Source organism: Mesoplodon mirus, assembly GCF_964341445.2.
Source record: "Mesoplodon mirus genome assembly, chromosome: 12".
NCBI classification, from domain to species: domain Eukaryota; kingdom Metazoa; phylum Chordata; class Mammalia; order Artiodactyla; family Ziphiidae; genus Mesoplodon; species Mesoplodon mirus.
The window spans coordinates 20,361,255-20,386,531 of record NC_138988.1 but is presented as its reverse complement, the minus strand read 5'-3'; the positions used below and the strand labels follow the sequence as shown (position 1 = coordinate 20,386,531).

Here is a 25,277-nt window from a genome sequence, read left to right as displayed (position 1 = left end):
GACATGGTACTTTATTTATTTAACAGCTATCTGTCATCTGCTCCTGTACTCCGAAACCCTGCCAGATACAGGGAATATGGGGATTAATGAAACCCATTTCCCATCCTCATGGGCATCTCACCTTCTCTGAAGCCTTCCTTGACTTGTGACAAAGGTTCTTTCTGTGCTTCCAAGACATTCTGTTATGTGTGTGTCTTCCTTTTCTGTGAGGAAGGGGGTCCATGCCTTGGTATTCCTGACCTTAGCAGAGCATTTGGCATAAAGATTGAATGAATGTAGATAGGTGTCTGTTTACTAAGTGGTAGGCAGTGAAATGTTTAAATTCTGGTTCCCCTGGCCTCTAGTCTCTTTCTCTTTCCGCTATATTATACTGCATCCAAAAGAGGTACAATAATAGCCAGGACAGGTGACATATTTTCAGGTAAGTTTTCAGATATGAAATTCTTTGGAAACTGAGTCAAATTATAGAATTTTAGATGTTGGATAAATCATAGATGTCAGTTTCATCTTCCAGACACCGATTCATCCATCCATTCATTCACTTAGCACCTGCTGTAATAATGAAAAAAAGGACACCTAACAGTCGCTCCACACTGTGAGAAGCTTTGGCTAAATGCTTTAAATGAATTCTCCTTTAACCCTCACAATAACCCAAATGAGGAGGTTATTATAAGTACAGTTTTCCTAGCGAGGAAAATGCAGTTTAGAGGGGAAGGGGGCTGTGCTTTATTCATTGGTGTGTTCCTAAGCTAGTAAAGATTGGAGTAGGAATTTGAATTTGGGCATTTGGAAGCTACGGTCCTTCCTCTTAACAAAGATGCAGGAGGTACAAAGATGAATGTGGCGTGGTTGTGCCTTTGGGGTCTTTATGGTCTATTTATAGGAGGCAAACTTGTCAACAGATAGATTGCCCACAGGTATCCCTTCTCTGCCATCTGTAACCTGATTTTTGTACCAATGAAATTCCCCTTAATGACTAATAGCTGGTCAGACATCCCCAGTGAGGCCAAGGTTCAAATGAAGGGGCAGAAAGGACAATGTATGATGGAAGACAAGGCAGTTTGGCTCGTGTCCCACTCCCTGGGACTCTGATGCATATGATGATGTTAGGCTGTCATTGTTAAGGAGATCTCCCATATTTACAGCGCATCACGAAATTAGATGATGACTGTTGGTTCTCATCCTATCAGTTGGGTAGATTAATCTCCTGATTCTCTTTAAGAGCCTCTATCAATTAGGTTGTCATAGAAAAAGAACCCCTGAGCCTGGCTGAAATCCTCTGTGTCTAGCAGGTGAGTGCTCTGACTCTCACTTAGAAAATAACAATAGTATTAACCATGATGTCATCCACGCTTTATGCTTTAGGTTGCTGTAGGTGCTTTTATGGTCCACACACTCCCCCCCAGGTTTACAGGACAAAGAAGCACTGCCGGTCTCTTTCTTTGGAAATCTAAGAACTCAAGTAGGAGAACAGTCATAGCCGTGGAGAGTTGGAGGCTTGGGTAAAATTTGAGTTGTTCTTGGTAACTGGAGATGAAGACTCTTTGAGATTCTAGGTCCTCAGCATCTGAAATGCTTTTGTGTTTCCATAAAGATAAAACTAGGCATTTTAGCTCTTTGTTAAGAGCGCATTGGCATTTGTATTTTTGTCAAATGAGTTATATGAAACTATGCATTTTAAATCACTTTAAAGAATTGATATTTGCGGATTTGTTTGTGTCTGTGTGCTTATAATTTAGTGCTTTGGATGGGTAGGCTTTCAACGAAGCAATTCATTACTACCACTACATCTGTTTTGGATTAATCTCACTTTAATTGAATGCCAGATACATTTGCAAGAACTCAAAAAGTTGAAAACAGTAACAGAAACTCTAAAGGAATAATACTTAAGGTGGAACCACAGGGCCTCCTGAGTTACGTGAACTTCCTTACAACGTAGCTAATGGGATATTAAAACCTGAAATGAGCCAGCCACACTTTGAGGTTGTCCCTTGGTGATACACAAACAGGTATAAGTATACAAGGTGTTTCCAATTCAATAATTGTGGCAGACTGGAACGAGGATTTTTTGTTTCTCTAGGAGAGCTCTGTAAGTCATCAGAAGATACTGCTGATGTTTTAAAGGAAGTACCTTTGCTCTTGTCAAGGTTGCTCTGAAAGGAATACCTTTATAGGTGATCAGCTTGTTGAGTCCAGCTGGTAACTGTGCAATAGTTTATACATCATTTTAGCATGAGCCCACCTAGATCTTGTTTTCTAATACCTAGGAGAGTGGTCCCCAAAATTTTTGTGTAGCTATTATGAGCCCCAAAGCAACTGAAATTCAGAGAGATGAAGCAAATTGTCTGAGGTCACACGACCAAGACTCAAACCCAGTTTGTTCTGATTCCAAAGTCCTCTCTCTTGTTACCATCTATCTCTGCACAGATTCCTTCAGATCAGCTGAGATGAGTGCAGAGTGCCGATAATAAACACTCGCATCCAATACTTCGGGCACACATATGTTTAAGAAGATGTTTGAGTTAGAATTAGAAATGATTCTCTCTTTTCCTTTCCGAGCAAAAGTTACTCTTCTAGATTACAAAGAGACTAGTTGCCATGCATCAATTAGGAAAGATTGAAATGCTCTTCTAGAAAATGAGTCATCTATTAAATTCTCGTACTGTAGAATGAGACTTAAAGGCCAGTGCCCTGTCCTAGGTTCATCACCAGAACTTAACTCTGAGATATTTCTTTTCCCAACCTACTACCCAATTCTAAGAGCATCCTAGGATAGAACCAGGTCAACATGGTTACAGGCAGTCGATTTAATTCACATACAAGTGAGCAAATGACGACGCTGGGCTTCTTTGGTTTCTTTTGGTTTTTTTTTTTTTTTTTTTCTTCTCAGAGGTGAATTTACTTTTATCACTTTTTGGGACCCAATCTTTGACCCTCTTTGACTGTGCTCTTTCTGTGGTACCTGTTAGTCAATCTGACTTTTGTAACTTCTCCCCCCATCCCCCCTCCCCAGTCCTTGTGGTTTTCTTTCTTTCTTGACTTAGCTGATATGCTCTCTGCGTTGGATATGTACAAGAGTGCAATATCTCTAGTCGTTATATATTTCCTCATGTATCTTACTCTTTATTCTTTATCACAGCAGACGTTGTAGAAAACACCAGGTTTATGTAAAAGCCAAATCCTCATCTGTATCCTTATCACTAACAAGCAGAGGGAAAATATTGAGTGTGGATGAAATGGGATTAGTAAACTGCAAGAAATAGCCAAAATATGTTTTCTTCTAAGTTTGTAAGTGGACTTTTTGCTTACTGGTTCAGTGTCCCTTGAGTTGAATTCTACACGGACCAGATACCCTGCGTTCTTCCTTGGTCTCACGAGTATTTATGATGGTGGATGAATAACCCTGGTACATGTGCAGAAATGACTCTAGCCCTCAATGGCTGAGGTGTTTTGCTTTATTACGTTCTTCCATCTATTCTGGAGGCCCTTTGGATGGGCTCCAGATGTTTCATAAAAGGTGGCACTTTTTCTAAAGACCAACGCGTAGTTTTCTCATTGGCAGCATTTCATGAGTGTTCTCTGAAGATAGGAAAGCACCCTGCAGAGGACGCATGTAACACAACGCTATGACTTCCACGATGCTCACTCAGGGCCTGACTTTACAACTGCCCCTTTGCCTTCCCAGTGCCCAAGGCATTAATGGGGTCAGTTAGAGAGCTTCCTTCAACACTTGGGGGTCTTCCCTCTGAGACTTCAGTGGAGATAAACACCAGGAGAAAATTCTTCCCTGTGGTTTTTTTTTTTTCCCATTCATTTAGAGGTTCACTCAGCAAAATGCCATTTCCAATTCTGTTCTCTATTAAAACACTGCGGTTGATAACATTACTGTAATTTTTGTAGTATGTTTTTTCCCTCTTAACCATCCAACAAAGAAAGGAGATGTACGAAAATGTATGTTAAGTGAAAACATAATATTGTATCTTCTATGACTTTCGCAAAGGGTGTTAAAACAGGTTCATTAGTGTTGCCTAAATGTAAGGTTTCCATGAGGATTTTGGATAAGTGACATGACAGAGTTGATACGTGCGCTCAAGACAATGGAGGTTAAAACTGTTTTGAAAATATATTTCTCTAATATATCTCGCATGTTGAGCAAGTTACAGAATAAATACATGGTAGATAGTTTTCAATGTAAGAAGAGAATTTTCAAGGCAGGTCTGTCTTTTCATGAGATGCCTTTTGTGCCATGATGAGCTAGCCAACAAAAGAATTTGGGGGGGAGGTCAATAAGAGAAAGTAATTTATAATACTGATATGTCAATATGTGTTTCAATAAATTTTTCCCCAGATTTTCTTGAATTCTCGTCATTGTAAGAATTATAATTATATGTCTTCCTCCCACTTTCAAAGTGGCACAAGGCGCCCGTATGCAGTTCTGCTGTCGTCGTCACTAGAATAGAAATGTCAGGACTCAGTTAACAATGCTTTATTATTCACATGGATCTTTTTTTTTTTACAGTGTTCTTTATCTCAGAAACATTGTAAATCAGATATCTACCTCCCACTCTTCTGTTCACTTGCAAATTTGTATTATTCTAGTTGAAGAAAGCAGTGGTGTGTCAGGAGTCAATGTGTACTGTTTATGTTCTTCCTGCTTCAAAATCCTGCTCTCCATAAAAAGGGAAGATGCCAGAAGCATGCCTAATTCTAACTTCTTTATACATGTTTGTAAGAAAACTTTCTCTTGTGGATCAAAAGAAGTTCGGTGTTTCTGCAATCCATGAAGATGAAACAATGGAAGGAAAATATATTTATCATAGAAAGAAAACAGTACTTTAGATGCGTTATGTCACTTGCTTCTATCTCAGTGTCTCCCTTTGGAGCTATGTATGTGGCTTTTACTGCAGCATTGCTGTGTTCAGTTCAAGATGTATGGTGGTGCTTTTATTGAAATAACTTCAAACTCTCCTTTTTAGACAAAAGTTACTAGTGGAAAGAGTGTTGGCCTCCTAGGACTTAAAAATCACGCTATCAAATCTTTGTTTCATCACCAACTATCAAGGTTTTTTTTTTTTTGATATGATACTTAACACGATTTAAAACAGTTTAAGACGTGTGAAACATAGCACCTTATTCCTGAATTCAGAAGTATGATATTCATGTGGATTAACCACACTGATAAAAAAAAAAAGATCCCTCAGAAAATATCATGCAATATCCACCTAACAGATGAATTTGAAGCAAGACAGCAATCAGTAATTTACTCATTCATCTGTGAAACATTTATGGATTCTTTACGTAGTACTTAGCAGTATGCTTACTGCTGGTAGATACACGAAGGTGAATAAGACCTGGTCCCTGTCTTCTGAGTTTACCCTTCAGTGTGGTGAGAGGCACTCAGATGACTTCAATAGCATATGATAAATGGATAATAAGGTTAGGTGGTACATAGTTCTCTGGGTGTGAAATTCAGGAATTTCTAATAATGCTTGGTGTATTGCAGCAGATAGATGTCTAAAAAGAGATGACGTTTTCACTGGATCTCAAAAAATTAGTATTCAGCTGCCAGGTGGCCACTGATATTCAAGAAAGAAGAAAAAGTTTGTAAAACATGGGAAGTGTGAAAAACAGTACTTAGTAGAGCATGGGGGGAAAAGGGAAAAGAGAGAAGAAGGACTGTGAGAGTTAAGGTGGAGTTTTTTTATGTATATCTGTGGATTTTAGACGTTAGCCATTGGGGCAGTGGTTCTTGATTTAGGGGGAATGGACCCCAAGGAAGTATGTGAACGCTTTCCTTGGAAAAATGCACCATACACAAACATATAATGCAGATTCCTGACCCCTCGCCCCCCAAACACGCAAACTATATCAAAGTTCCCTTGACTCCTGTTTAAGAGCATGAAAGAAATGTTTTAAGCAGAAATAAAACAAGATCATATATTTGTCTTAGAAAGTCCAATATGGAGGATGAACTATAGAGAAAGTAAACTGGAATCCAGGATTCTAGCTATTCTTATTTTATTCCATCACATTACCTGTAAACCAATTACAACCTTTTCCTTACACTATTTTTTCCGGGGCCAAAACTATAATATCAGTCTCTCTGAATTTTTCTGTGCCTCTTCTTGCCCAAGAGATGAGAACATTTCCAAAAAATGTGTGATTAAAAGGCCAAATGTTGTAAAGAAGGCAAGGATACTTCAGGATGGAAAACAAACCTCTGAGTTTGGTAATTTGGTGACAATTTGCTAGAGGAATTTCAATAGGTGGGTGAAGGCAGAAGACAGATTAAAGTAGGATGAATGGGGCAAAACAGAAATAAGAAATTTAGAACAATGGAACATATAGTACTCTCTCAATAAGTAATAATAGCTAAATATTTCTAGAGGCTTTTGTTGTGCCAGAAGATGTTCCAAGACTTTTCATGTGTAAGCTTATATGATCCTCACCACAACCCTGTGGGCTAAGGACTATTACTATCCAGTTTATATATGAGGGGGCTGAGGCACAGATAGGTAATATAAGTTATGAAGTGTAATTGCAGGTGAATGGCAGAGCTGGGATTTATACTCAGGAAGTCTGGTTCCAGAAAAGAAGATGAGCTTTTAATTATCATGGTGCCCTGCCTATGATAAAGTAGACTTAATAGGCAAGAAATAACATTCTTAGTATGTATAATATACTAAGAATAATATAATAAGTAATATTATAAGTTATAATAAGTAATATAATAAGTAATATTGATAATATAGTGGTATTATAATGGTAAGAGAATATGCAGTATACATTAAATGCAAAGGAGAAACTTTAATGATATCAGTTTGAATAGGTCACCACAATTATTAGGATTTAGTGTGAAATATTTTAATATTTGGAACTGAATAAGGTGCTAACAGTAGTCTTTACTACCCTTAAGTTTAAGAAGTTTTGTTATAAAGAAAGACATTTTTTAGAGGTGAATATTTATAATAAGATGTAAAATAGACAATAATGCAAAAATCCTGAAGAAAATGTAACACTATATTTTCACAGTGAATGAATGGAAAAACCTTGATAAAAAATCTTGTAATCAAAGTTTAACTTGAAAAGTCACCCACCTTTAGCATAAGTATTTTTCTTGTATCTTAGAAGGAACTATTTGTCTTGTAATTTTATTAGGCTGCCAAAAGAAAAGTTTCACTAAGAGAGATTCAGAGATGGCCTTTTTTTTTTTTTTTTTTTTTACCATAGCATGCAAGTTTTGGGAGAAGGATCTTTGATAGGCTTGTTCTAAGTTGTCTTTTCTCTTCAAGTGATAGTATATGAATACATGAAGGAAAGAAAAATATTTCCAAAGTCAATTTACTGGAAACTGGTGCAAGGTTCAAGATTGTTTACTTTTTAAAAGGTATGGTGTTAAATGTTGAAAATTGAAAAAAAAAGATTTTTATACTTTTATAAAGGTAAATGTATATTCCTCCTGTTTATTTTTTTATGACTCATTTATTCTTTGATAGCACTGAAGTTCCATTTGTATTTTGGTTTTCTTTATTGACTAAGATGTATAGCTGGATTTACCTCGAAATTCCTTAATTCATTCAGTGAATGGTATTGCCTGCTATGTGGTAGATATTATTATACTAGGGGAGGAGAAACTCAGATAAAAGACATAAGTCAGTTTTCAAATCACTTCCAAAGAGCAGATTCTGCTAAGGAGACACTGAGAATTCCATGTAACAAATGCTCTGACAGAGGTTACAGGGATACTGGTGAGGGGCACCCAGCTCAGTCTCCATCATAGAAGAGGTCTTCCCAGAGAAGATGAGTCAAGAGCGGAATCTGAGGAAGAGTAGGAAGAATGCACATTTTCTTTTGTTAAAAAAAGAAAAAGAGGGCTTCCTTGGTGGCGCAGTGGTTGAGAGTCCGCCTGCCGATGCAGGGGACACGGGTTCGTGCCCCGGTCCAGGAGGATCCCACATGCCGCGGAGCGGCTCGGCCCGTGAGCCATGGCCGCTGAGCCTGCGCGTCCGGAGCCTGTGCTCCTCAATGGGAGAGGCCACAACAGTGAGAGGCCCGTGTACCGCAAAAAAAAAAAAAAAAAAAAAGAAAAAGAAAAAAAAAAGTAAAACTTTTTATGAAAAATGAGTTCAGTTATCAGCATTCTGGTACATATGTTAGACAGGGAATCAGCAAAGAAGAGTGAGGAGGAATAGTCAGAGGGTAGAAGAAAAACCCAGACACAGCCAAGGAAGGTGAGTGTATAAAAGAATTTAGTGGTCAACAGCGCCAGTGAGTCTAACAAAGGACATTATATATTCAGAAAGCTCCTAATTTGCATAAATTGGCATACGTGGTGCTTCAAATATGGCCAAGGAAACTACTCTCAATTGTACTGACTTTAGCTAATAAAGATTTATGTTGGTGACAGAGACTGGCTGTCTACTGAGCCGAATCTTCTTCTTTCTGGATGCACAGTAAAAGTATGTTTTTTGGCCTCCTTGCATCTAGGTGGGATCATGTACATAGTTCTGTGCAAAGGGATGCGGCCAGAAATAATGTGCCTCACTTCCAGTTTATCCCCTAAAATACGCCCTGTGATTCTCCACATTTTGTTCTTTACTTCTTGGATGGATATAAGCAAAGAATACAGTAGAAAACTCTGAGGGGGCTTCAAGGGATGGCAGAGCCACAAGAGAAAAAATGCTTGGATCCCTGAGTCACCATGTGGTAGGAGACAACTGAGAAGTGTTTATCTGCATTGAACTTTGGGTGGCCACAAGTGAACGTTTATTAAGTTAGGCCATGGAAACTTGGGGGTTGTTTACAGCAGCTACTGTTAATCAATCTGGTTAATAACGTGTTAATTTGGAATACAACTCATAAGTAATCAATAAATATGTGTCAGTAATTATTATAGAATAATAACGATTTACTATTTATAGGGTTGCAGGATTGATACAAAATACAATATATTTATCACTTAATTTTCTCCTATAAGAAATGTACTTAGTAGATACTGTAACAGTGGTACTATGTAGTTGTATAATAGTAGGTACTGTTACTGCCATCACACAATAATGGTTAAGAAACTGAGGCTCAGAGAGTTGGAGACATTTTACTTAAGATCATAGAATTAACAATATCGTGGCCAGGATTTGAATCCATACTGTCAGATATGGGAGCTGTCCTCTTCACTGTATATTGTCTCCCATTGGTAGATACCGTAATACAAATTGAGCAACTAATATCACGTATTATTTCTTTCCTGAAGGGGAACATAGTTTAATGACACCCAGTTCCCTTTATCCTGCAGAATAATGCAGAAGATCCATTTCACCCTTAGGATGACAACAGAAATTCTTTTCACCAGTATGTCCCTTCATAAAAATATGTATTTATTTGTGTGATAGTATCAAAATCTTTATTTTTGACCACTAGAACTATTATTTGGTTCTCAAAATCTCTGTCAACTTGTTACCGTTATGCAAATAATAGATGACTCATATATATATATATTTTAAACTCTAGCCAAATGGATGTTTGAATGACAACAGAAATCTCTCTAGAAATTGGCTGATAGATATTCTCTATTGATTATTTATTATTTAATATCTGGTTTAATTTAATGAAACAAACCTGAGCTGTGATCACAGCAAACTATAGTTTATAACTCGAGGATTCTAGTTTTTGGGTGGAAATCTCTTTTAAGTGGAGGTTTATCTATGGAACAATTCATCTTGCTTGAGTTTTAAAGACAGTGCTCCATGGTGAATCCAAGAGCCAAATGTATATTCAAATATAAGGATGCTGCATGCCCACCACCTACCTGGCTTGTGTTATCATCCAAGAGGATCTGAACAAACAAAGGTCTTTATTAAAAAGGTGAACTTCACTATGGAGAACAGTATGGAAGTTCCTTAAAAAACTAAAAATAGAACTACCATACATTCCAGCAATCCCACTCAGGCATATACCCTGAGAAAACCATAATTCAAACAGTCATGTACCTCAATGTTCATTGCAGCACTGTTCACAATAGCCAGGACATGGAAGTAACCTAAGTGTCCATCGACAGATGAATGGATAAAGATGTGACACATATATACAATGGAATATTACTCAGCCATAAAAAGAAATGAAATTGAGTTATTTGTAGTGAGGTGGATGGACCTAGAGTCTGTCATACAAAGTGAAGTAAGTCAGAAAGAGAGAAACAAATACTGTATGCCAACACATACATATGGAATCTAAAAAAAAAAAAAAAAAAAAAAAAGGGCCTGAAGAACCTAGGGGCAGGACAGGAATAAAGACACAGACTTAGAGAATAGACTTGAGGACATGGGGAGGGGGAAGGGTAAGCTGGGACGAAGTGAGAGAGTGGCATGGACATATATATACACTACCAAATGTAAAATAGCTAGCTAGTGGGAAGCAGCCGCATAGCACAGGGAGATCAGCTTGGTGCTTTGTGACCACCTAAAGGGGTGGGATAGGGACGGTGGGAGGGAGACACAAGAGGGAGAAGATATGGGGATATGTGTATATGTATAGCTGATTCACTTTGTTGTAAAGCAGAAACTAACACACCATTGTAAAGCAATTATACTCCAATAAAGATGTTAAAAAGAATTGAGCATTGAGGATGAAATGTAAGATCTTTTTATTTCTTCACATTTCTGCTCTTATAAGAGTCATCTAAAGTGAGCATTTCTACAAGTCTCCATTCTGACCAGGGCATGTATTCTGGATAATGTCTCTATACATATATCTACTATATAGTTGTATAACTTACTATTGATTTAGCATTTATTTAAATGTAAGCAATAAAGTACTTTAAATTGTTATAGACAAAAGAAAATCAATAAGTAATCACCAAAGAAGAATATCTGTTCTGCTCCCTGAAACAATATATTGTCTATAAAATGTATTTATGTTAGGAAAAAAAAAAGGTGAATTTCAATTTGAATAAAAAGACCACACCCTGATCACATTTTGCTCCTTTTCCCTGCTCTCCGGCAGCTGGATTGACACTTAGGAGGGACCAGCAGCCACGAAGCACAGCAACACTGGTCCATCCTGTCTTGCCATTGCTCTGCATTTGTAACAAATACTTTTCTTTTACCTTTCCTGACAAAACAGCCCTATTGTTATCAACTGTAAATGTATTAAAAGCTCACAAGGGCATTTTAGTAAGTGTATCATGCCTGAAAAATACTATTGCCTGACAGGTTCCCATTGGCAAGTGAAAAGAGGTTTTATTGAAGGAAACAGCAGTAGCAAACAGCGAGCAGTGCACAGGAGGGTAATTGTTCTTTTAATATTGGAGGCGCACGTTCACTTAAGACGAGGGCTCCTACCCGTGCCTCATCCACACCCAGAGGACCCGCCAGACAAGCAGCCCCTCAGCCTCTCTCTGGGATCAAGCTGTCAATGCAAACTTGCATTATTTCCCTTTTTCTGAGCTAAGTAAGCTCTACCCCCAGAGCTCCCGATGCCTTCCTGAGTGAAAGCTCTAAAAGAGCTCCCTTCTAAATTGCATCACTCGCCCAGCGCTCTTCAAACTGACAGAACAAAAGAGCCAAATTCCAAAAGTCTGGTCTGAGTGACTTGTTAGTTGCGTTGGTTGATTACCTCTTAATGGGCTCTGAGAATGGGCTGTGGTCGTTTTGACGCTGCTTAAGGAAACCTTGCAGAGTTCTTTTCTACTTAGTTCCTAATTAAGGTCGATTTGCTTAATCAGCAAAACACACACTAAGCAGGGAGAGAGAGAGAGAGAGACTCCAGAAGGAAGTTCTTACTACCATCCCCCTCCCCTTCCAATCAGTGACAATAAAATTACTTGGACCAGGAGTTACAAAAATAAATTCTCATTGGAAAGGACTAAACAGGACGGCTGTGATGTGTGTGTGTGTGTGTGTGTGTGTGTGTGTGTGTCTTTTTCCCTTCCAGAGCTGATGCAACACCAAATAGTAGTGTTTCCTTGCCGGCTCTTTAGCGCTGTGAGTTCCCAAAGCCTTATTGTCTGCTCCTTCCGCCTGCTTCCCCCCCACCCCAGCCATTAATGAATACATTCAGCCAGCCAGGGTCACTTTATTATTCTGACATAATGAACTGGGGATGTGATTTCCAAGTTCTGAGGCTGACACTGGCAGGGTGACGCTCTCACCTCGAGGTGCCGCAACTGTATACTCGACACACTTGGAAGAATAAATATTGATCTGCTTTCCGAGGATGTGTGGCCATGTGAAATGTTAATGCTTTTAAACGGCTTTGGACATACAAAGCAGCTATTATTACCACTATTATTATAAGGTATAAAATCTCAGAGAGTATCTCATCTTTACCCTTTATCCTCATGATTAGTGCGTCTGTGTTGAGTGCCCGCTGTATTCACATCACTACTCATGTGACTGGATAGGATGATGACATTCACAGACAAAGACACTAATTTTGAGACGCCCCAATAAGGAAGGTAAGGATGATTCTCAACAGTAATGTGTATACGTATTCCGTGGGCTTCCAATGACGAATGTTTATTCTCTCACGGGGCCTCATTTATTATTGGGTTGGAGATTTTCCATTTGTCTTCCCAGGATGATTCATTCTTTTGTATGGAAGGAAGGAAAAGACCATTTAAAGCCATAACTGGCTATGAAAGTTTGGGGCCCTAAAAAGGTTGGGGTTAATATCTAACCTTTGGTTTGGCAAAAGCACTTCTGGGAAAGTTTAGGTACTAAAAGTGAGATTCCCCCCAAGCCTCGGTGTAGGAGATAGTCATAATGAAACTGCTCTGCATAAGAAAAGGTGAACTTTGTGGTTTGGGTGGTACTGGTGAAGCTTGACAGAAATAAGAGTGCAGCAAGATGGCGGGAGGCAAGGACTCAGCATGGAATAAGGGCCACTGAGAACGGCCAAGTGACATAGTTAACGCTATGGCTGTCTAATAGCTAATTTTAAATTGCTTGCTGGCTGGTGTTTTGCTGATAAAGCCCTCCTCCCCATTGTTTTCTCACTTTTGTAAAACTTTAGTAAAAATCGATTACCCACATAACCTATTGTTGATGGAATAAAGAGGTTGAAATCATATCCCCTGAAACCAGCTGAGGCCCCATGTAGATCTGAGATGGGAGAAGTATTTGCAGTGAGTGACTTGGGATTGCGTATGAGATGATTCCACCTTTCTCAAGGATTCTAGATACTTGAAGAGAGGGCTGGGCTGCCACCTGAGTTATACATTTGTTTTTTTTTACTAAGTTATTCATTCAACTAATGTTTATTGAGTATCCACTGTATGCCAGGGACTCTGATGCAGATTGACTGGGAATACAAAAGAGAGTAGTACTGTTAAGACCCGTGCTTAGTACAGTTTATGGCTGTTAAGTAATGGGATGCACGTGTATCTACTTTGCAGCAATTTGGAAATTTATAAGGATCCTTTGTCATCTGCCCACATACTAGTGTTTCTATTCTCTTGCCCACTTCTTCCTTCCTTCCTTTATTTTAGGCACATTCATTTCTTTATTGGATCCTAGTTTTTCAGATTTTACTCAAGTTGTTTTCACATGTAACCTCCCCCCTAGTCACACCTTGCCAAGTCCTCTTTACAGCCTTGGATATCCTCAGCCTGAAGAAACCTCACATTTTTCTGATTTAATTGGTCTGGAGTTCAGTCGAAGCATCACAGTTTGTAACAACTGCCAAGATGATTCTAGTGTGTAGCCAGGGTCGAGAACCAATGTCTAGAAGTGTGCACATAAAATCTTACTGGTACAGTTTCCTATGATTGCATTTTGCAGCAGCATTTCCCAGTTCCTTTATATCTTCTTCTATCCCCTATCAGAGGAAAAGGGACCCTCCTCCTTTTAAAGATAACCTTCTGCCTCAGGAGTTTGCATCTCCTTCTCTTTCTCCATCCATAGGAAGCATCTGTATTCACCATCATCCTCTTTCCCTGTATTTTCACTCTCTCTACTGACTCCATCCTGCCTCTGCATGCTTGCTTAGGTACACCGTAGCCTGAAAATCCTTCTTAAGCTAATTTTTCCATCACCCAATTCCTCAGAGGAGTCCTTAACGCAAGCGATTTTACCATCTACTCGTTCCTTAATCCTTCACAATTGGCTTCCATCCCCACAAAAGTAAACCTGATCTTTCAAAGCCCATGCGGTAATACATGCTGGCTGCTTAATACATATTGGTTGAGTGAATAAGTGAATGAATACATGACTTTCCAATCATCAAATCAGTGATCTTGCATCAGTTTCCCCCCTCCTTGATGACGTGGCTTAGCAGGCCCATGACTCTGTCCCTGTCTTCTTTAGCATAGAATGCTGTTGCTGCTGTTGTTTTTATTCTCGTGTTTCTTCTGTGACCCCTTGGTTGGCCACTTTGCAGCATTACACAGGCTTATGGGTTGTGGTCGTAGATAAACTTGGCGTTCAAATCAAGTCCCTGCCACTTCATAGCTGTATGACTTGGGACACATTGCCCACCTCACTAAGCCTCATGTCTTCATCCACAGAGAGGAGATGATAATGACATTGTTTTAAGGTTGACGTGATGCTTCAATGCCATTGCAAAGTCACGAAGCATTCAGTTCATGTTAGTGGGCGTTCTCATTCCAGTGGTTATAAGTCCCTGTGGGCAGTCACCATGCCATTTTTTCCACCACTCTATTCTGTCCTCAAAACCTACAGTGTTTGGCTCAGGGTCCTTGAAAAAAATTAGTTGTGAATGAATGAGCCAATGCATTGCTTCTCTTCTCTTAATGGATGATCCTTCTCAAAGCTTGGCCTTAGGCCCTCTTCACTCTTTCCCTTGCTGACATCATTTATTCCCTGATGACCTTTTGACCTCATTCATTACTTCACTTCTCGTCTTCATGTAGATGACTGCCACATCTAACCTGAAATCTGACTCTGCTTGTTGTGATCTCCATATCCAGATGTGGTGTCTTTAAGACACTTTGCAAGCAAACATCCCTAAAGGCATTTCTTTGATATCTTAAAATCCCTCATACTCAGAAAAGAACTTGTCTTTCTTCTCTCTCCCTAACTCTTATTATTCATTTATATATATTCATTATTATATATGTTCATTATATGTATTTGGAATAACCTCCTATATAAAATATATTTATTTAGGCTATATATTTGTTTAATTTATATATACATATACACCTACAAAATATATGTATTTATCTATGTAATGACCTCCAAAGAGTTCTACCTGCCTATTTGTTTATTGGCTTGAAGATAATCCCACCTGCCAAATGTTACTCTTCCTAATGTTTTGCTCAGGGTATTGGCTATCTACCCCACTGACAACCAAAAATAACAAGAACATTCATTTTAAAAAGTTCACACTCCTTATGCTGCCAGTGTTATTTTGGTCCTTATTTTGATCAAAAACTTCCTTCTATGTAAACAATATTTATTTATTAGGCAAGCAACATGTAGATAAAATTTTATTGTGGAAAAAAAAGAGATTAAATGTTACGGAAGTATAAAAGCAAAGGAAAATTCCCACCTCGTGCTGCTTGCTTCATTCTTACTACTCTTTATGGAGGTTGTTCCTATTTTCAGTTTGGGATAACTCATTTCTAGACCTTTTATCTACATTAACGAACATATGCATGTCTGATTTTTACTTAATGTAAATGGGCCGTACTGTATTTGTCAACGTGACATTGGATTTTTTTTTCCCCTCAGTAATGCGTCGTGCTCCTTTAGCCCTGTCTCTTCCTGAAGAACTGGAGCACAGTACTGCCTGCTACTGGAGAACCATGACCCATTGGATTTTTTTTTCCCCTCAGTAATGCGTCGTGCTCCTTTAGCCCTGTCTCTTCCTGAAGAACTGGAGCACAGTACTGCCTCCTACTGGAGAACCATGACATATTTAGGCAGACTTTCATTGCTGAATGCTTAAAAGCTACCTTGCTATTTATTCCCCATTCTTCTGTGTCATCTTTTCACTAAGCGAGAAAGCACATTTCAACTTTTCTGTCTTGGCCTCTTTGTACATGCCTAACAGTGAAACTTCTACTTATGCCCCCAAACCCAGCTCAGATGTTAATTATACATGGAGTCCTCTTTGCAAATTCCAGCTTCAAGTGATATCTTTGAGAGATTCCTCAGTCCTTAGAGGACAGAGACTGAGGTTTTTGTCATCCCTCAACGCTGAACATAGGGTCCTAAACATAGACTCTGAATCCATGTATTGTATAAATGAGTACATGATTTTTAAACTTTTGTGACCTACCATGTTTGCAGAGATAGGGTATAAGCACCTTCAAGGTAAGAACTGATTGCAGTATGCCTTGAATAATGCAAATGTGTGATGATGTGTGTGCCAGTGCTGTGGCCACTATACTGTGGATGTGGACAAAGATGGAGTCCTTCCCTTATCATATTGCACCAAAAGTACCCATTAGCCAGTATAGGAAGCTATTACAAAGAAATAAAATGAACCTACCAGGGTCTTCCAGAGGATTTTGAATTGAGCTGGATGGTCCTAAAAGAAGGGAAATTAAAAATAATTATTTGAGTGGATATCCATTTTTTTGCCTTTCCAGGATCCCTTTACTCCCTTTATCAGGAAAGAGAAACCCACTTTCCAACGGAGGACCTATTCCATGTAGCTTGAGTGGAATGGTCTTGTCCATCAGAGCTCCGTGTACAGAGACATGGTAACCCATGTCCTCTGTTTCCCAGCCATAGAGGTTTGTTGTGGGATGGCTCTAAGAACCAGGCAGTACCAATCAGGTTGCTCCCTGAGACTTGAGATTAGCCTGCTGGAAGTGAGGGTTCTCTCCTCCTTTGTGAGGTAGAAAGATAATGTAGGCTTGTGACTGACAGAAGCCATCTTTCCTGCCTTGTGTAAAAAGCCTGAGAATAAAGCCAAATCAGGGAGCCAAAGAGCCAAGAAAAAGTAAAGACAAAGTACTGAATTCATCATTTGGGTCCCTGGATTCACTTACATCTGAAGCTTATCTACTCCTGGACATCCTAGATATGTGAATCTACAAACTCCCTTTACCTATGCTAGTTGGCTTTCTGTGTTCTGTAATGGAAAGAGGCCCACGACATTATATAGGAGGCTTTATTCATTTTAAATATTTTCTTCTGACATTTGTTTTCCTTCCCATCTCTCTTTAGAGGATGTATGCTGATGAAATTCTCTAAATTCAATTGTTTAATCTCTGCTTTCTAACTCCCAAAACACTCACAGAGTAGAAATGTTAAATTATGTGGAGGTATGCCAAAAATGACCTACAAAAATGATTAAAATTGGAGGCTGGATCTTATGCTAAAATAACTGGTAAGAAATAAAGAAACTGAGGTGTGGTTTCTGCTAACCTGGTCTTTCAATCAGTTCTGTTCAATTTATATGAGTGAGAAGAGGGGACAAAAATTTATGTGTATTTAGTTTCTACTCAATTTCTTTCATGAAATTTACCCATTTCATGTAGATATTGTGATCCTGACTTGGAAGATTTTTTTAAAATCCAGATGATTTTCAGAGTTTCATTCTTCTCCAAGGTCACTAGTTAGTTAGGTATGGTCGAGTTAAGGTTAGGATCCAGTTGGGTCTGACCTCTGAGCCCTCCCTCTCCACCATCTGGAATGCCATACAATTAGGAAGAATGTTGGCCCTTTGATCTCAAAGCATATTTCCAACAAGTCAACTGCTTTGACATTCATGGCTTGGCATTATTGTTTTCAGGAAAATTATGTTCTGGGGAGAAGTGTATTGCTATATAGGGAGTTTGAGATTTGAATTTGGAGACATGAATTCTAGTCCTGTGATTTTTTTCCACTAAAGAGCTCTGGGATTATGCAACTCAATCTTTTTAGATCTTAGTTTCCTCCTCTGTCAAATAAAAGATGTGAGGGCTGATCATCTCTCAAGTCTATCCTAGTCCTCTTCTACTGGTAAGCACTTCCCAGAACCCTATACCTCCAATATTAGAGATGGTAACACCTTGTGTTATGATTATATGCTATATGCAGTGATGTCTTGTTTAGTTCAGTATTTCCCAGCAACGAGCCCAGCGTATGGCAAATAATAGATGATGAACAAATACCTGTTGAATAAATAGATGAGGGAAAGAAGTCTATTCACTTTTGTGTACAGAATACTACGTTTTATATATTTTTTTCAACTGACCAAAAGAGTGATCTTTGAAATTGCAGAAAATACCTCTAATTTTGCTGGTGAGAAGTAAAAATAAGCTAATGGTAGATTTGAGTACTACAATATGCGATCCATCACTGTGGATTTTAAAGAGGACTTTCCTTTAATTCAAAGCTCAAGATAAGCAAAGAGTTAACTGAAATTTTTCAGATGGAGATGTACTTTAAAGTATAGAATGGTCATTCTAGGTGGCCATTGTAATTCAGCTTTTAAGGCTTGGTAACTGAGCCATCTTGGTGAACCTTCTGTGTGAGTGAAGTTTTCCTTAATCGGCTTTTCCTATATTATTTCATCCTGGGAAAGAAAAGCAGTAGCTAAGCCAGAAACAAGCAGGATAACAAAAAAAGGAGTCTGTGGCCAAAGCAACAGAATTACTTTTCTTTTCTTTTCTTTTCTCTCTCTCTTTTTTTTTTTTCCTTTCACTTGCGTTTATAAAGGAGAAGTAAGAAACATAATTTTTTGTCTTTGTTTAGACATTGGACAATACAAATCACAAGAACGTTTATTTTTGACATCCTATTTTTTAGGTGTTCTTTGGGATTTGGACCCTAATTAAAAAATATGTGTTTCCTAGCCCTTCTTACTGTGAAAATCCTTGGCAATGTAAACAGATGCACTGGTTGGCTTTTAATTCTGACACCAGACTGTCTGAAATAATAGCTCTAAGAAAGTGTGAATTCTTTCATTCCTCAATCTTTAATTATAAGTACTTAATTTGTTTCTCTTTCTACTGCTGACTGTCATACCAATCTGGTTTATTTTTTATCTGGCTAAACATGGTACACCTTAGAAGCCCCTCATTTTGAAAAGTTTATTCTGCATGGGAAGACAAAAACAAGCTAAAAGTTTGAGTTATTTTCATATTCCAGGTCACATCACTGTGACAACTAAGATGTTAAGTGGTGTTCTAAAATTTTGAGTAATACAGGCCTTTAAGATGACAGAATTAGGATCTTGATAAGCAGTTTGAAAACACTGAATGTTTCTCATAAAAATTGACTCATCATTTGAAAAATGAGCCAAGTTAATAGCTTACTAACTCATCTTGACCTTTCGCAGTCAAAGATATTCTTCATTTTTGTGTCCACCATTTTTTACATCTTATAACCAATTTGCTGTCACATCATTTTTAGCCATGGGACTGACTGTGGTGATACTGACTTCTGTAATTAGGTGAGGTACCATGTATGGCACATTAGCCAAAAAAGTCATCAGTTGGTGGAAGTGGGAGCATTTTTGAAGACTTGCTAGGTCTGAGCTTTCTGATTATTGTCATATTTCCACTTTTAAAACTTCACTGTGTTGAGATGTGTTTTTATTTTTCTAAGGGCAAAAATAAGATCAAAGAAAGACAGATCCTTGCTGGAACTCATGATAAACATAATGAAGAAAGTCTTGTGTTGTTCCTCCAGTTGGTTTCTTTCCAAGTTTATCTCTATATATGCATTTACATTTTGAGATACTTTCATCAATTATTTTGGAGCCTAATACTAAAGATGTTAAATCCCCTTTGTAAATATGATGGAAAGAATGATTATGGTTAAAATGTAATGTGCTTTAGGTTAGGAATTGTTAAGCCGTTTTTATTATGATGTCACTTTTATTCTCGTAACAATCCTATAAGGTATTATTATTACTATCCTCATTATAGAGGTGAGGAAATGGAGATTTTACCCAAGTTCACAGAGCCAGGAAGCTGTGGAAGCAGGGATTTGAACCCAGGAAGGGTTCCTGCTGCTGCTAGACTTTACTACTATTAATTTACCTAATGTTTTACACACATGGCCCCATTTAATCCTTTCCCAAAACCATTAATATAAGTACTGTTATACACCCATTTTATGGATGGAGAAAGTGGAACTCTGATAACGGAATTTGCTCAAAGTCACTCAGTTTGCCCATCTCACTAAGTAGGAGAGATCAGCTTGGAAGTGAGGTCTGCCTGATTGCAATAAGCCTGTGCTCAAAACCTTTATTCTAAATTGCATAATAATGTTTATCTAGGGCTTCAGAGTTTACTATCTAAATCTAGTAGAAAGCACCAAAAAATTCTTTGGTGTGCAATGATTGAAGTAAACTATTTTAGGTGCCAGAAAGACTTTAAGATAAAGGTAAGGGCCAGTGAAGTAATTGCTGGTTTTGATTTTTTTTTTTTTTTAACAGTGATGAAAAGGAGTCTTGGGGGATACGTATTTCTGGTGGTAAAAGCAGAGGCTGGGGATTTGGGCTCCTGGGTTATCTTCCTAATTCCCTTTCACATGACACATCATTTAATTCATTTGCCTCCAATTTATCTCCCCTAAAATCAAGTTGGTCATGATAACATCTCTTCAGGAACTCTGGGAAAAAAAGATGGTGACGTTCTCTTGACCTTTTTGCGAAAAATGCAGCCACTCTTTTGTCCATGTTTTACTTTTTTCCCATGAGTCAAAAATTTGTTTATGTGGAATTAGAGTTTTGAGAATATGAAGTCTCAGTGGCCCTTGGGTTCATGACCATGCTTTAGGGCAATAGCTTGCACAGCCATGATAGCTTCTAAGTTGTTTCCTGTTTTTCTTGGTCTTACTGCAATCCTTGCCAAAGCTTCCCTTCTCCTCTGCTGCGTTAGTAATGCAAAATGAAATTCATTGTGCCCATTATATCTGTTAAATGGTTTCCATTTTAACTTGAGAAAAATGTATTGACGTTCATGTGTTTGGCATGGAAAGTGTGTATATCTATCGAAGATAGCAACTTGTCTGTTGGAATTACAGTGCATTATGTATAATGCTGCTTTTAGCTGTGCATGTACATTTCCTGGAATCTTATTGTGTCAGAGCTTGGAAAGTTTACACAAGCATTGGTAATCTAATTTTTGTCTGGTGGGTGGCTGTGGAAATATGGAGTATTTAAAAAAGCAAATGTCTTGGCCATCTGTGCCAGGCAGGGGTGTCTAGTCAGGTGGGGTAAAAGCACTCATCAAAAACAAAGGTTTTAAAAATATTGCCCCAGGTCTAACCTAAATATTAATTTCCCAAGAGCAGAGAGATATAACAGTTACTGTAACACGGTTTTGAGCATATTTCTGGTTATTCTTTTTAGGCGTTCTAATTGTAAGGTGGAGGAATCTGTTTTATCTTTCTCCTGCCTCTTAACAATAATCCTTCTCTAGACTATATTGTTTCCCGTGTCTTTTGTCTTCTGCAGACATGAGTCTTTGGCTCATGAACATCTTGTTAAGGTCTGTGGAGGATTAGGGGCTGTGATGCAATTTTCTTGCGGAGTCTTTTGATTGGAGATTTTTCAGTTGGTTTGTCTTGGAGGCCTTTGAAATGTGTCCTCTCAAGCCATGACTTTCATTTTTCTTTGTTCTCCTCAGAATTGGGGTTGTATTTTGCGCCACTGTTCCTGGGGTCTAGGTAAATGAACTGTATTATTTAATAGGCGAGTGTGAAATCCCGTGAGCAGTCCCCGGACTGCTCCCTGCCTCTCGGAGTTGCTAAAGTCCTGCTCACTGCACTCCTGCTGTACTGTGATGTAGGTTTTGTTCTTTAGCTTTACGTGTATTTCACTCAGCCATCTAAAGCCGGGTTTCTTAACTTCGGCGCTATTGTCATTTGGGGTGGGTAGCTCTTTGTCGTGGAGGTTGTCTTGTGCACAGTGGGGAGAGTAGCAGCGGAGCTGGCCTCTACTCACCAAGTGTTAGTAACACCTTCCCCCAATGTCTGCAGGTATTCCTGATGTCCCCTGGGGGGCGTGAAATCACCCCATTTGAGAATCACTGATCTAAAGCAAGGTTGAAAGACAAGGCTGGCGTGGTGTAAAGGAATTTCCATAAAAAGCACTGAACTCAGGCAATGCAATGACAATGCTGAGAGAGCTTTGTGTCTTGGAGGTTATGTGGAGAAACTGTATCACACATCCCTGGAGAAAATACTGTAATAATTGTCTATAGTTTCTTAGACTGAGTAACAGAGGAGGTAAGGGTCACCTTTTAAACTGCTTTGCTTCTGATCTGCTAATTATCTCCTCACCCTGTGATGCCTTTTATCTCCTCTCTAAGCAACTTGACTCACACAAGGAAGATTCTAATTCTTTGCAGACTTTCACCTTAACTACTTTTCTACCCTAACCTCCCTGCTCTTCTGTTTCCCCCACTGGTTTTCTTTGGCTCCAGTGGGAACATGGTGCCCATTTATTTCTTCAATCCACTTCACCATCTAATAGTACATTCTCTTCTGAGGATGAATTTTAACAAGATGCTTTTTACTCCATAATACACTCCAGTAAAGAACTAATGTTTACCGCGATGAGTATCCTCTATTCCAACTGAAAAGCGGAGATGCCGCTGACCACTGCCGCTGTTCACTTTCTCCCGTTTAACTTTTTCTCAATGCCGCTTTGAGTGAGTTACATCTGTTATATTTAATGGCAATCTTATGGGCTTGTCCAAAGGGCATCTATTTGCTACTGAAATAACACTGAAGATAACACGCAAACGAATGAAGTCATCAGATGTATCTGATGATAATATCGAGGTTATTTTTTATTTTTTTAAATGCTGTGAAAGCTGTGGAGGGATGCTAACAAATCTATTTGATCAATATATGGGATGTAAAAAGGAAGAGGAGACAAGATTGACTGATGAATAAAACGAAACTGACACAAACAGGCTGACAGCCAGCTGTAAGTCTCTTTAGGGCAAATGCAATTAACTTAGAATAATAGACTCAAATTTGATGGTTAGAAATGCATTTTTATTAACAATCACAGGCTGAATCATTATGCTCTTATGAATAAAATGGTACTTATATTTCATGCATGTGTGTGCATGCATATATAAATATATATACATATGTCTCTCTATGTATATATCCATGCCTCTCACATTCCTGTGTGCTCTGCTTACAATTTGGGTGGAAAAGTTGATTTTTAGAATAATGTACTTTAAAAAGGAAATTCATTCATAAATTGTCTCCGGGACTATAAATTCTGAATATTCTCCCAAATTACATATATAAAAATCATGCTACTTATCTGGTGCTATTAGACATAAAGCCAGTGAGTGAGCCCTGGTCCCAGAACTGCTGGTCCTTTGGGGATTTGGAATTGCAATCAGGGATTTACAGATTTCATTTTGAAGAGGAGAAGTCATTACTAGAAACCTAAGCTCATTTCCTCTCCTTTAATAGCTATTTTAAATCATTCATTTAGAAAATACATTAACTATTTAGGGTACTTGCAATGCGTTTCTCTTGGCATTGTCTGCATTTTTTAAAGAGGTTTTTTTTTTTTCTAAAATTATTTCAAAAAAAGATGAGAATTAGAAGAAAAAGGCCAAATGACTTGGGTGATATAAAATTACTTTTGCATAATATTTCCCTCTCTCATTTCGTAAGAGGAAACAACTTAAAACTTTAACAAAATATTAGAATATTATAAGCAAACTTTTTAATGCCATAGAGATAAAATAGGTGTGTGATCCTTGGAAACTTACAGACTGGACTTTAAATTTGGTTAAGGAATGGCATATGGTTGATGGCCTCTTTAAATGAATTTGTTCATTTAAATCAAAATCAGTTTTAATTCTGTACTACTTGCTTAATATTGATTCCCACCTTAACTAGGAAGTGGATTAAAAAAGGATATGAGATTACAGGAAAAAATAAGGGACTTTAATTTCTACAAAGAATTCAGAATGTGGAGTCTTGCATAACCCTGCAAACTCCTTTAGATACATATTTTTTCAAATGCAAAATAAAGCTCCCTGAGTTATGTAATTGCTATTCTTCAAAAGGACATCATGAAGGTTGACAATTTAAAATGTACTCTTCCTGTCACCATCCAATTTTGTAAAATGTCTACTGATGGTGTAAAAAACAATCTCTGCAGAAGAGGGCTGCCACTGCCAGTTTAGGACACTGGCTTTGTTATTAGCGTAGGCATATTAGATCATCCTCTTGCTCTTCCTGCCTGCTTTGTTCTTTTGATATGGCAGGGAACTGAAATTGACAACAGCCTACATTTATATAACAATAACTTGCATTGTTAAATATATATATGTAGATAGACAGATAGAGAGTTCTTTTATTCCCCAAAGATATCAAAGTTCACTACACACCATGAAGAAAACCACAGAAATATGCAGATGCTTCTGGGGTGAACCATGGCAACTATTTAAAAGCATAAAGTATTGACAGCCTCAAGATTCTGGAATAGTTCATAGTCTTTTTTAATTTCGGCTATTTTTACCCCTTTAGAAAATTTCTGTTTTCTTCAGGAGAAGAGAAGGATAAAGGTCACATTTTGTTACTTGTGTGATAAACCAGAAATAGTTTAGGAAAGTGAGCTGGGAACTCAGCTGTCCAAGCCTGCAGGCTTGAGAAGCAATGTTGTGGTAAACACAAGGCCGAGGAGACTGCTTTGTATCTCAGTCACTGTGTGATCCACTGTGTTCGTTAAGACCACATACAGTGCACTCAAAGTGGGGTGTCTGAGGATTGGATGGGCACCCCTATAAATAGGGTTACCATGTTAAATTTAAAAATACCAAATAAAAATACAGGATGGCCAGTGAAATTTGCATTTCTGGTAGATGATGCAAAAGTTTTAGGAGAAGGAGGTCCCACGCAATATGTGGGACATACTTAATACTAAAAACTTACGCATCATTTAGCTGAAATTTAAACTTAACTAGGCATCCTGCATTTGATCTGGCTATCTTCACCATAAAAGCAAGGCTTCGTGTATTGTTTAGAAAGTAGATTATAATTGGGGAAAGAAGGTTTTAGAGAAAAACCAGTAGAACTTTAACTTTTTCTTATCCTTACAACAACCTTACCATCGTAAAGATTGTAAATCTCTTTCCTCCTCACAGAATGGTAATGCACAATATTATGTTGAGACATGACTCTCCGCTCAAAAATTTATAATTATAGGTCCTGGACAGAATATTCTTTAACAATGTAAGGCTTAGGTCCTATCATAATAATTGGTGTCTGTCTGTTTCCCTAACTGCCATAAAGGATAGATAATTGTTTTTAAATGTGTTTTCCTGGGTACTGAATATGGAGTCAAGCAAATGGTGGGAGTTTAATCCACACTGCTTGAATGAATTTATTCCC

General features: G+C 38.2%; 1 protein-coding gene across 2 annotated transcripts in view; it reads right to left on the bottom strand.

Annotated features, from left to right (window-relative positions):
* The window catches only part of MDFIC2 (MyoD family inhibitor domain containing 2), a gene marked incomplete at its 5' end in the record, with an annotated part of 98,872 nt that overhangs the window by 26,847 nt on the left and 46,748 nt on the right, over positions 1-25,277 (bottom strand). The window contains one exon of one of the 2 annotated variants that reach the window (XM_082637791.1): positions 16,453-16,491. The exons of the other annotated variant lie outside the window; for it this stretch is intronic. Within the exon in view, the coding sequence (XP_082493917.1) occupies positions 16,453-16,491 (39 nt within the window). The remainder of the gene's footprint in view (positions 1-16,452; positions 16,492-25,277) is intronic. 2 annotated transcript variants of the gene reach the window in all.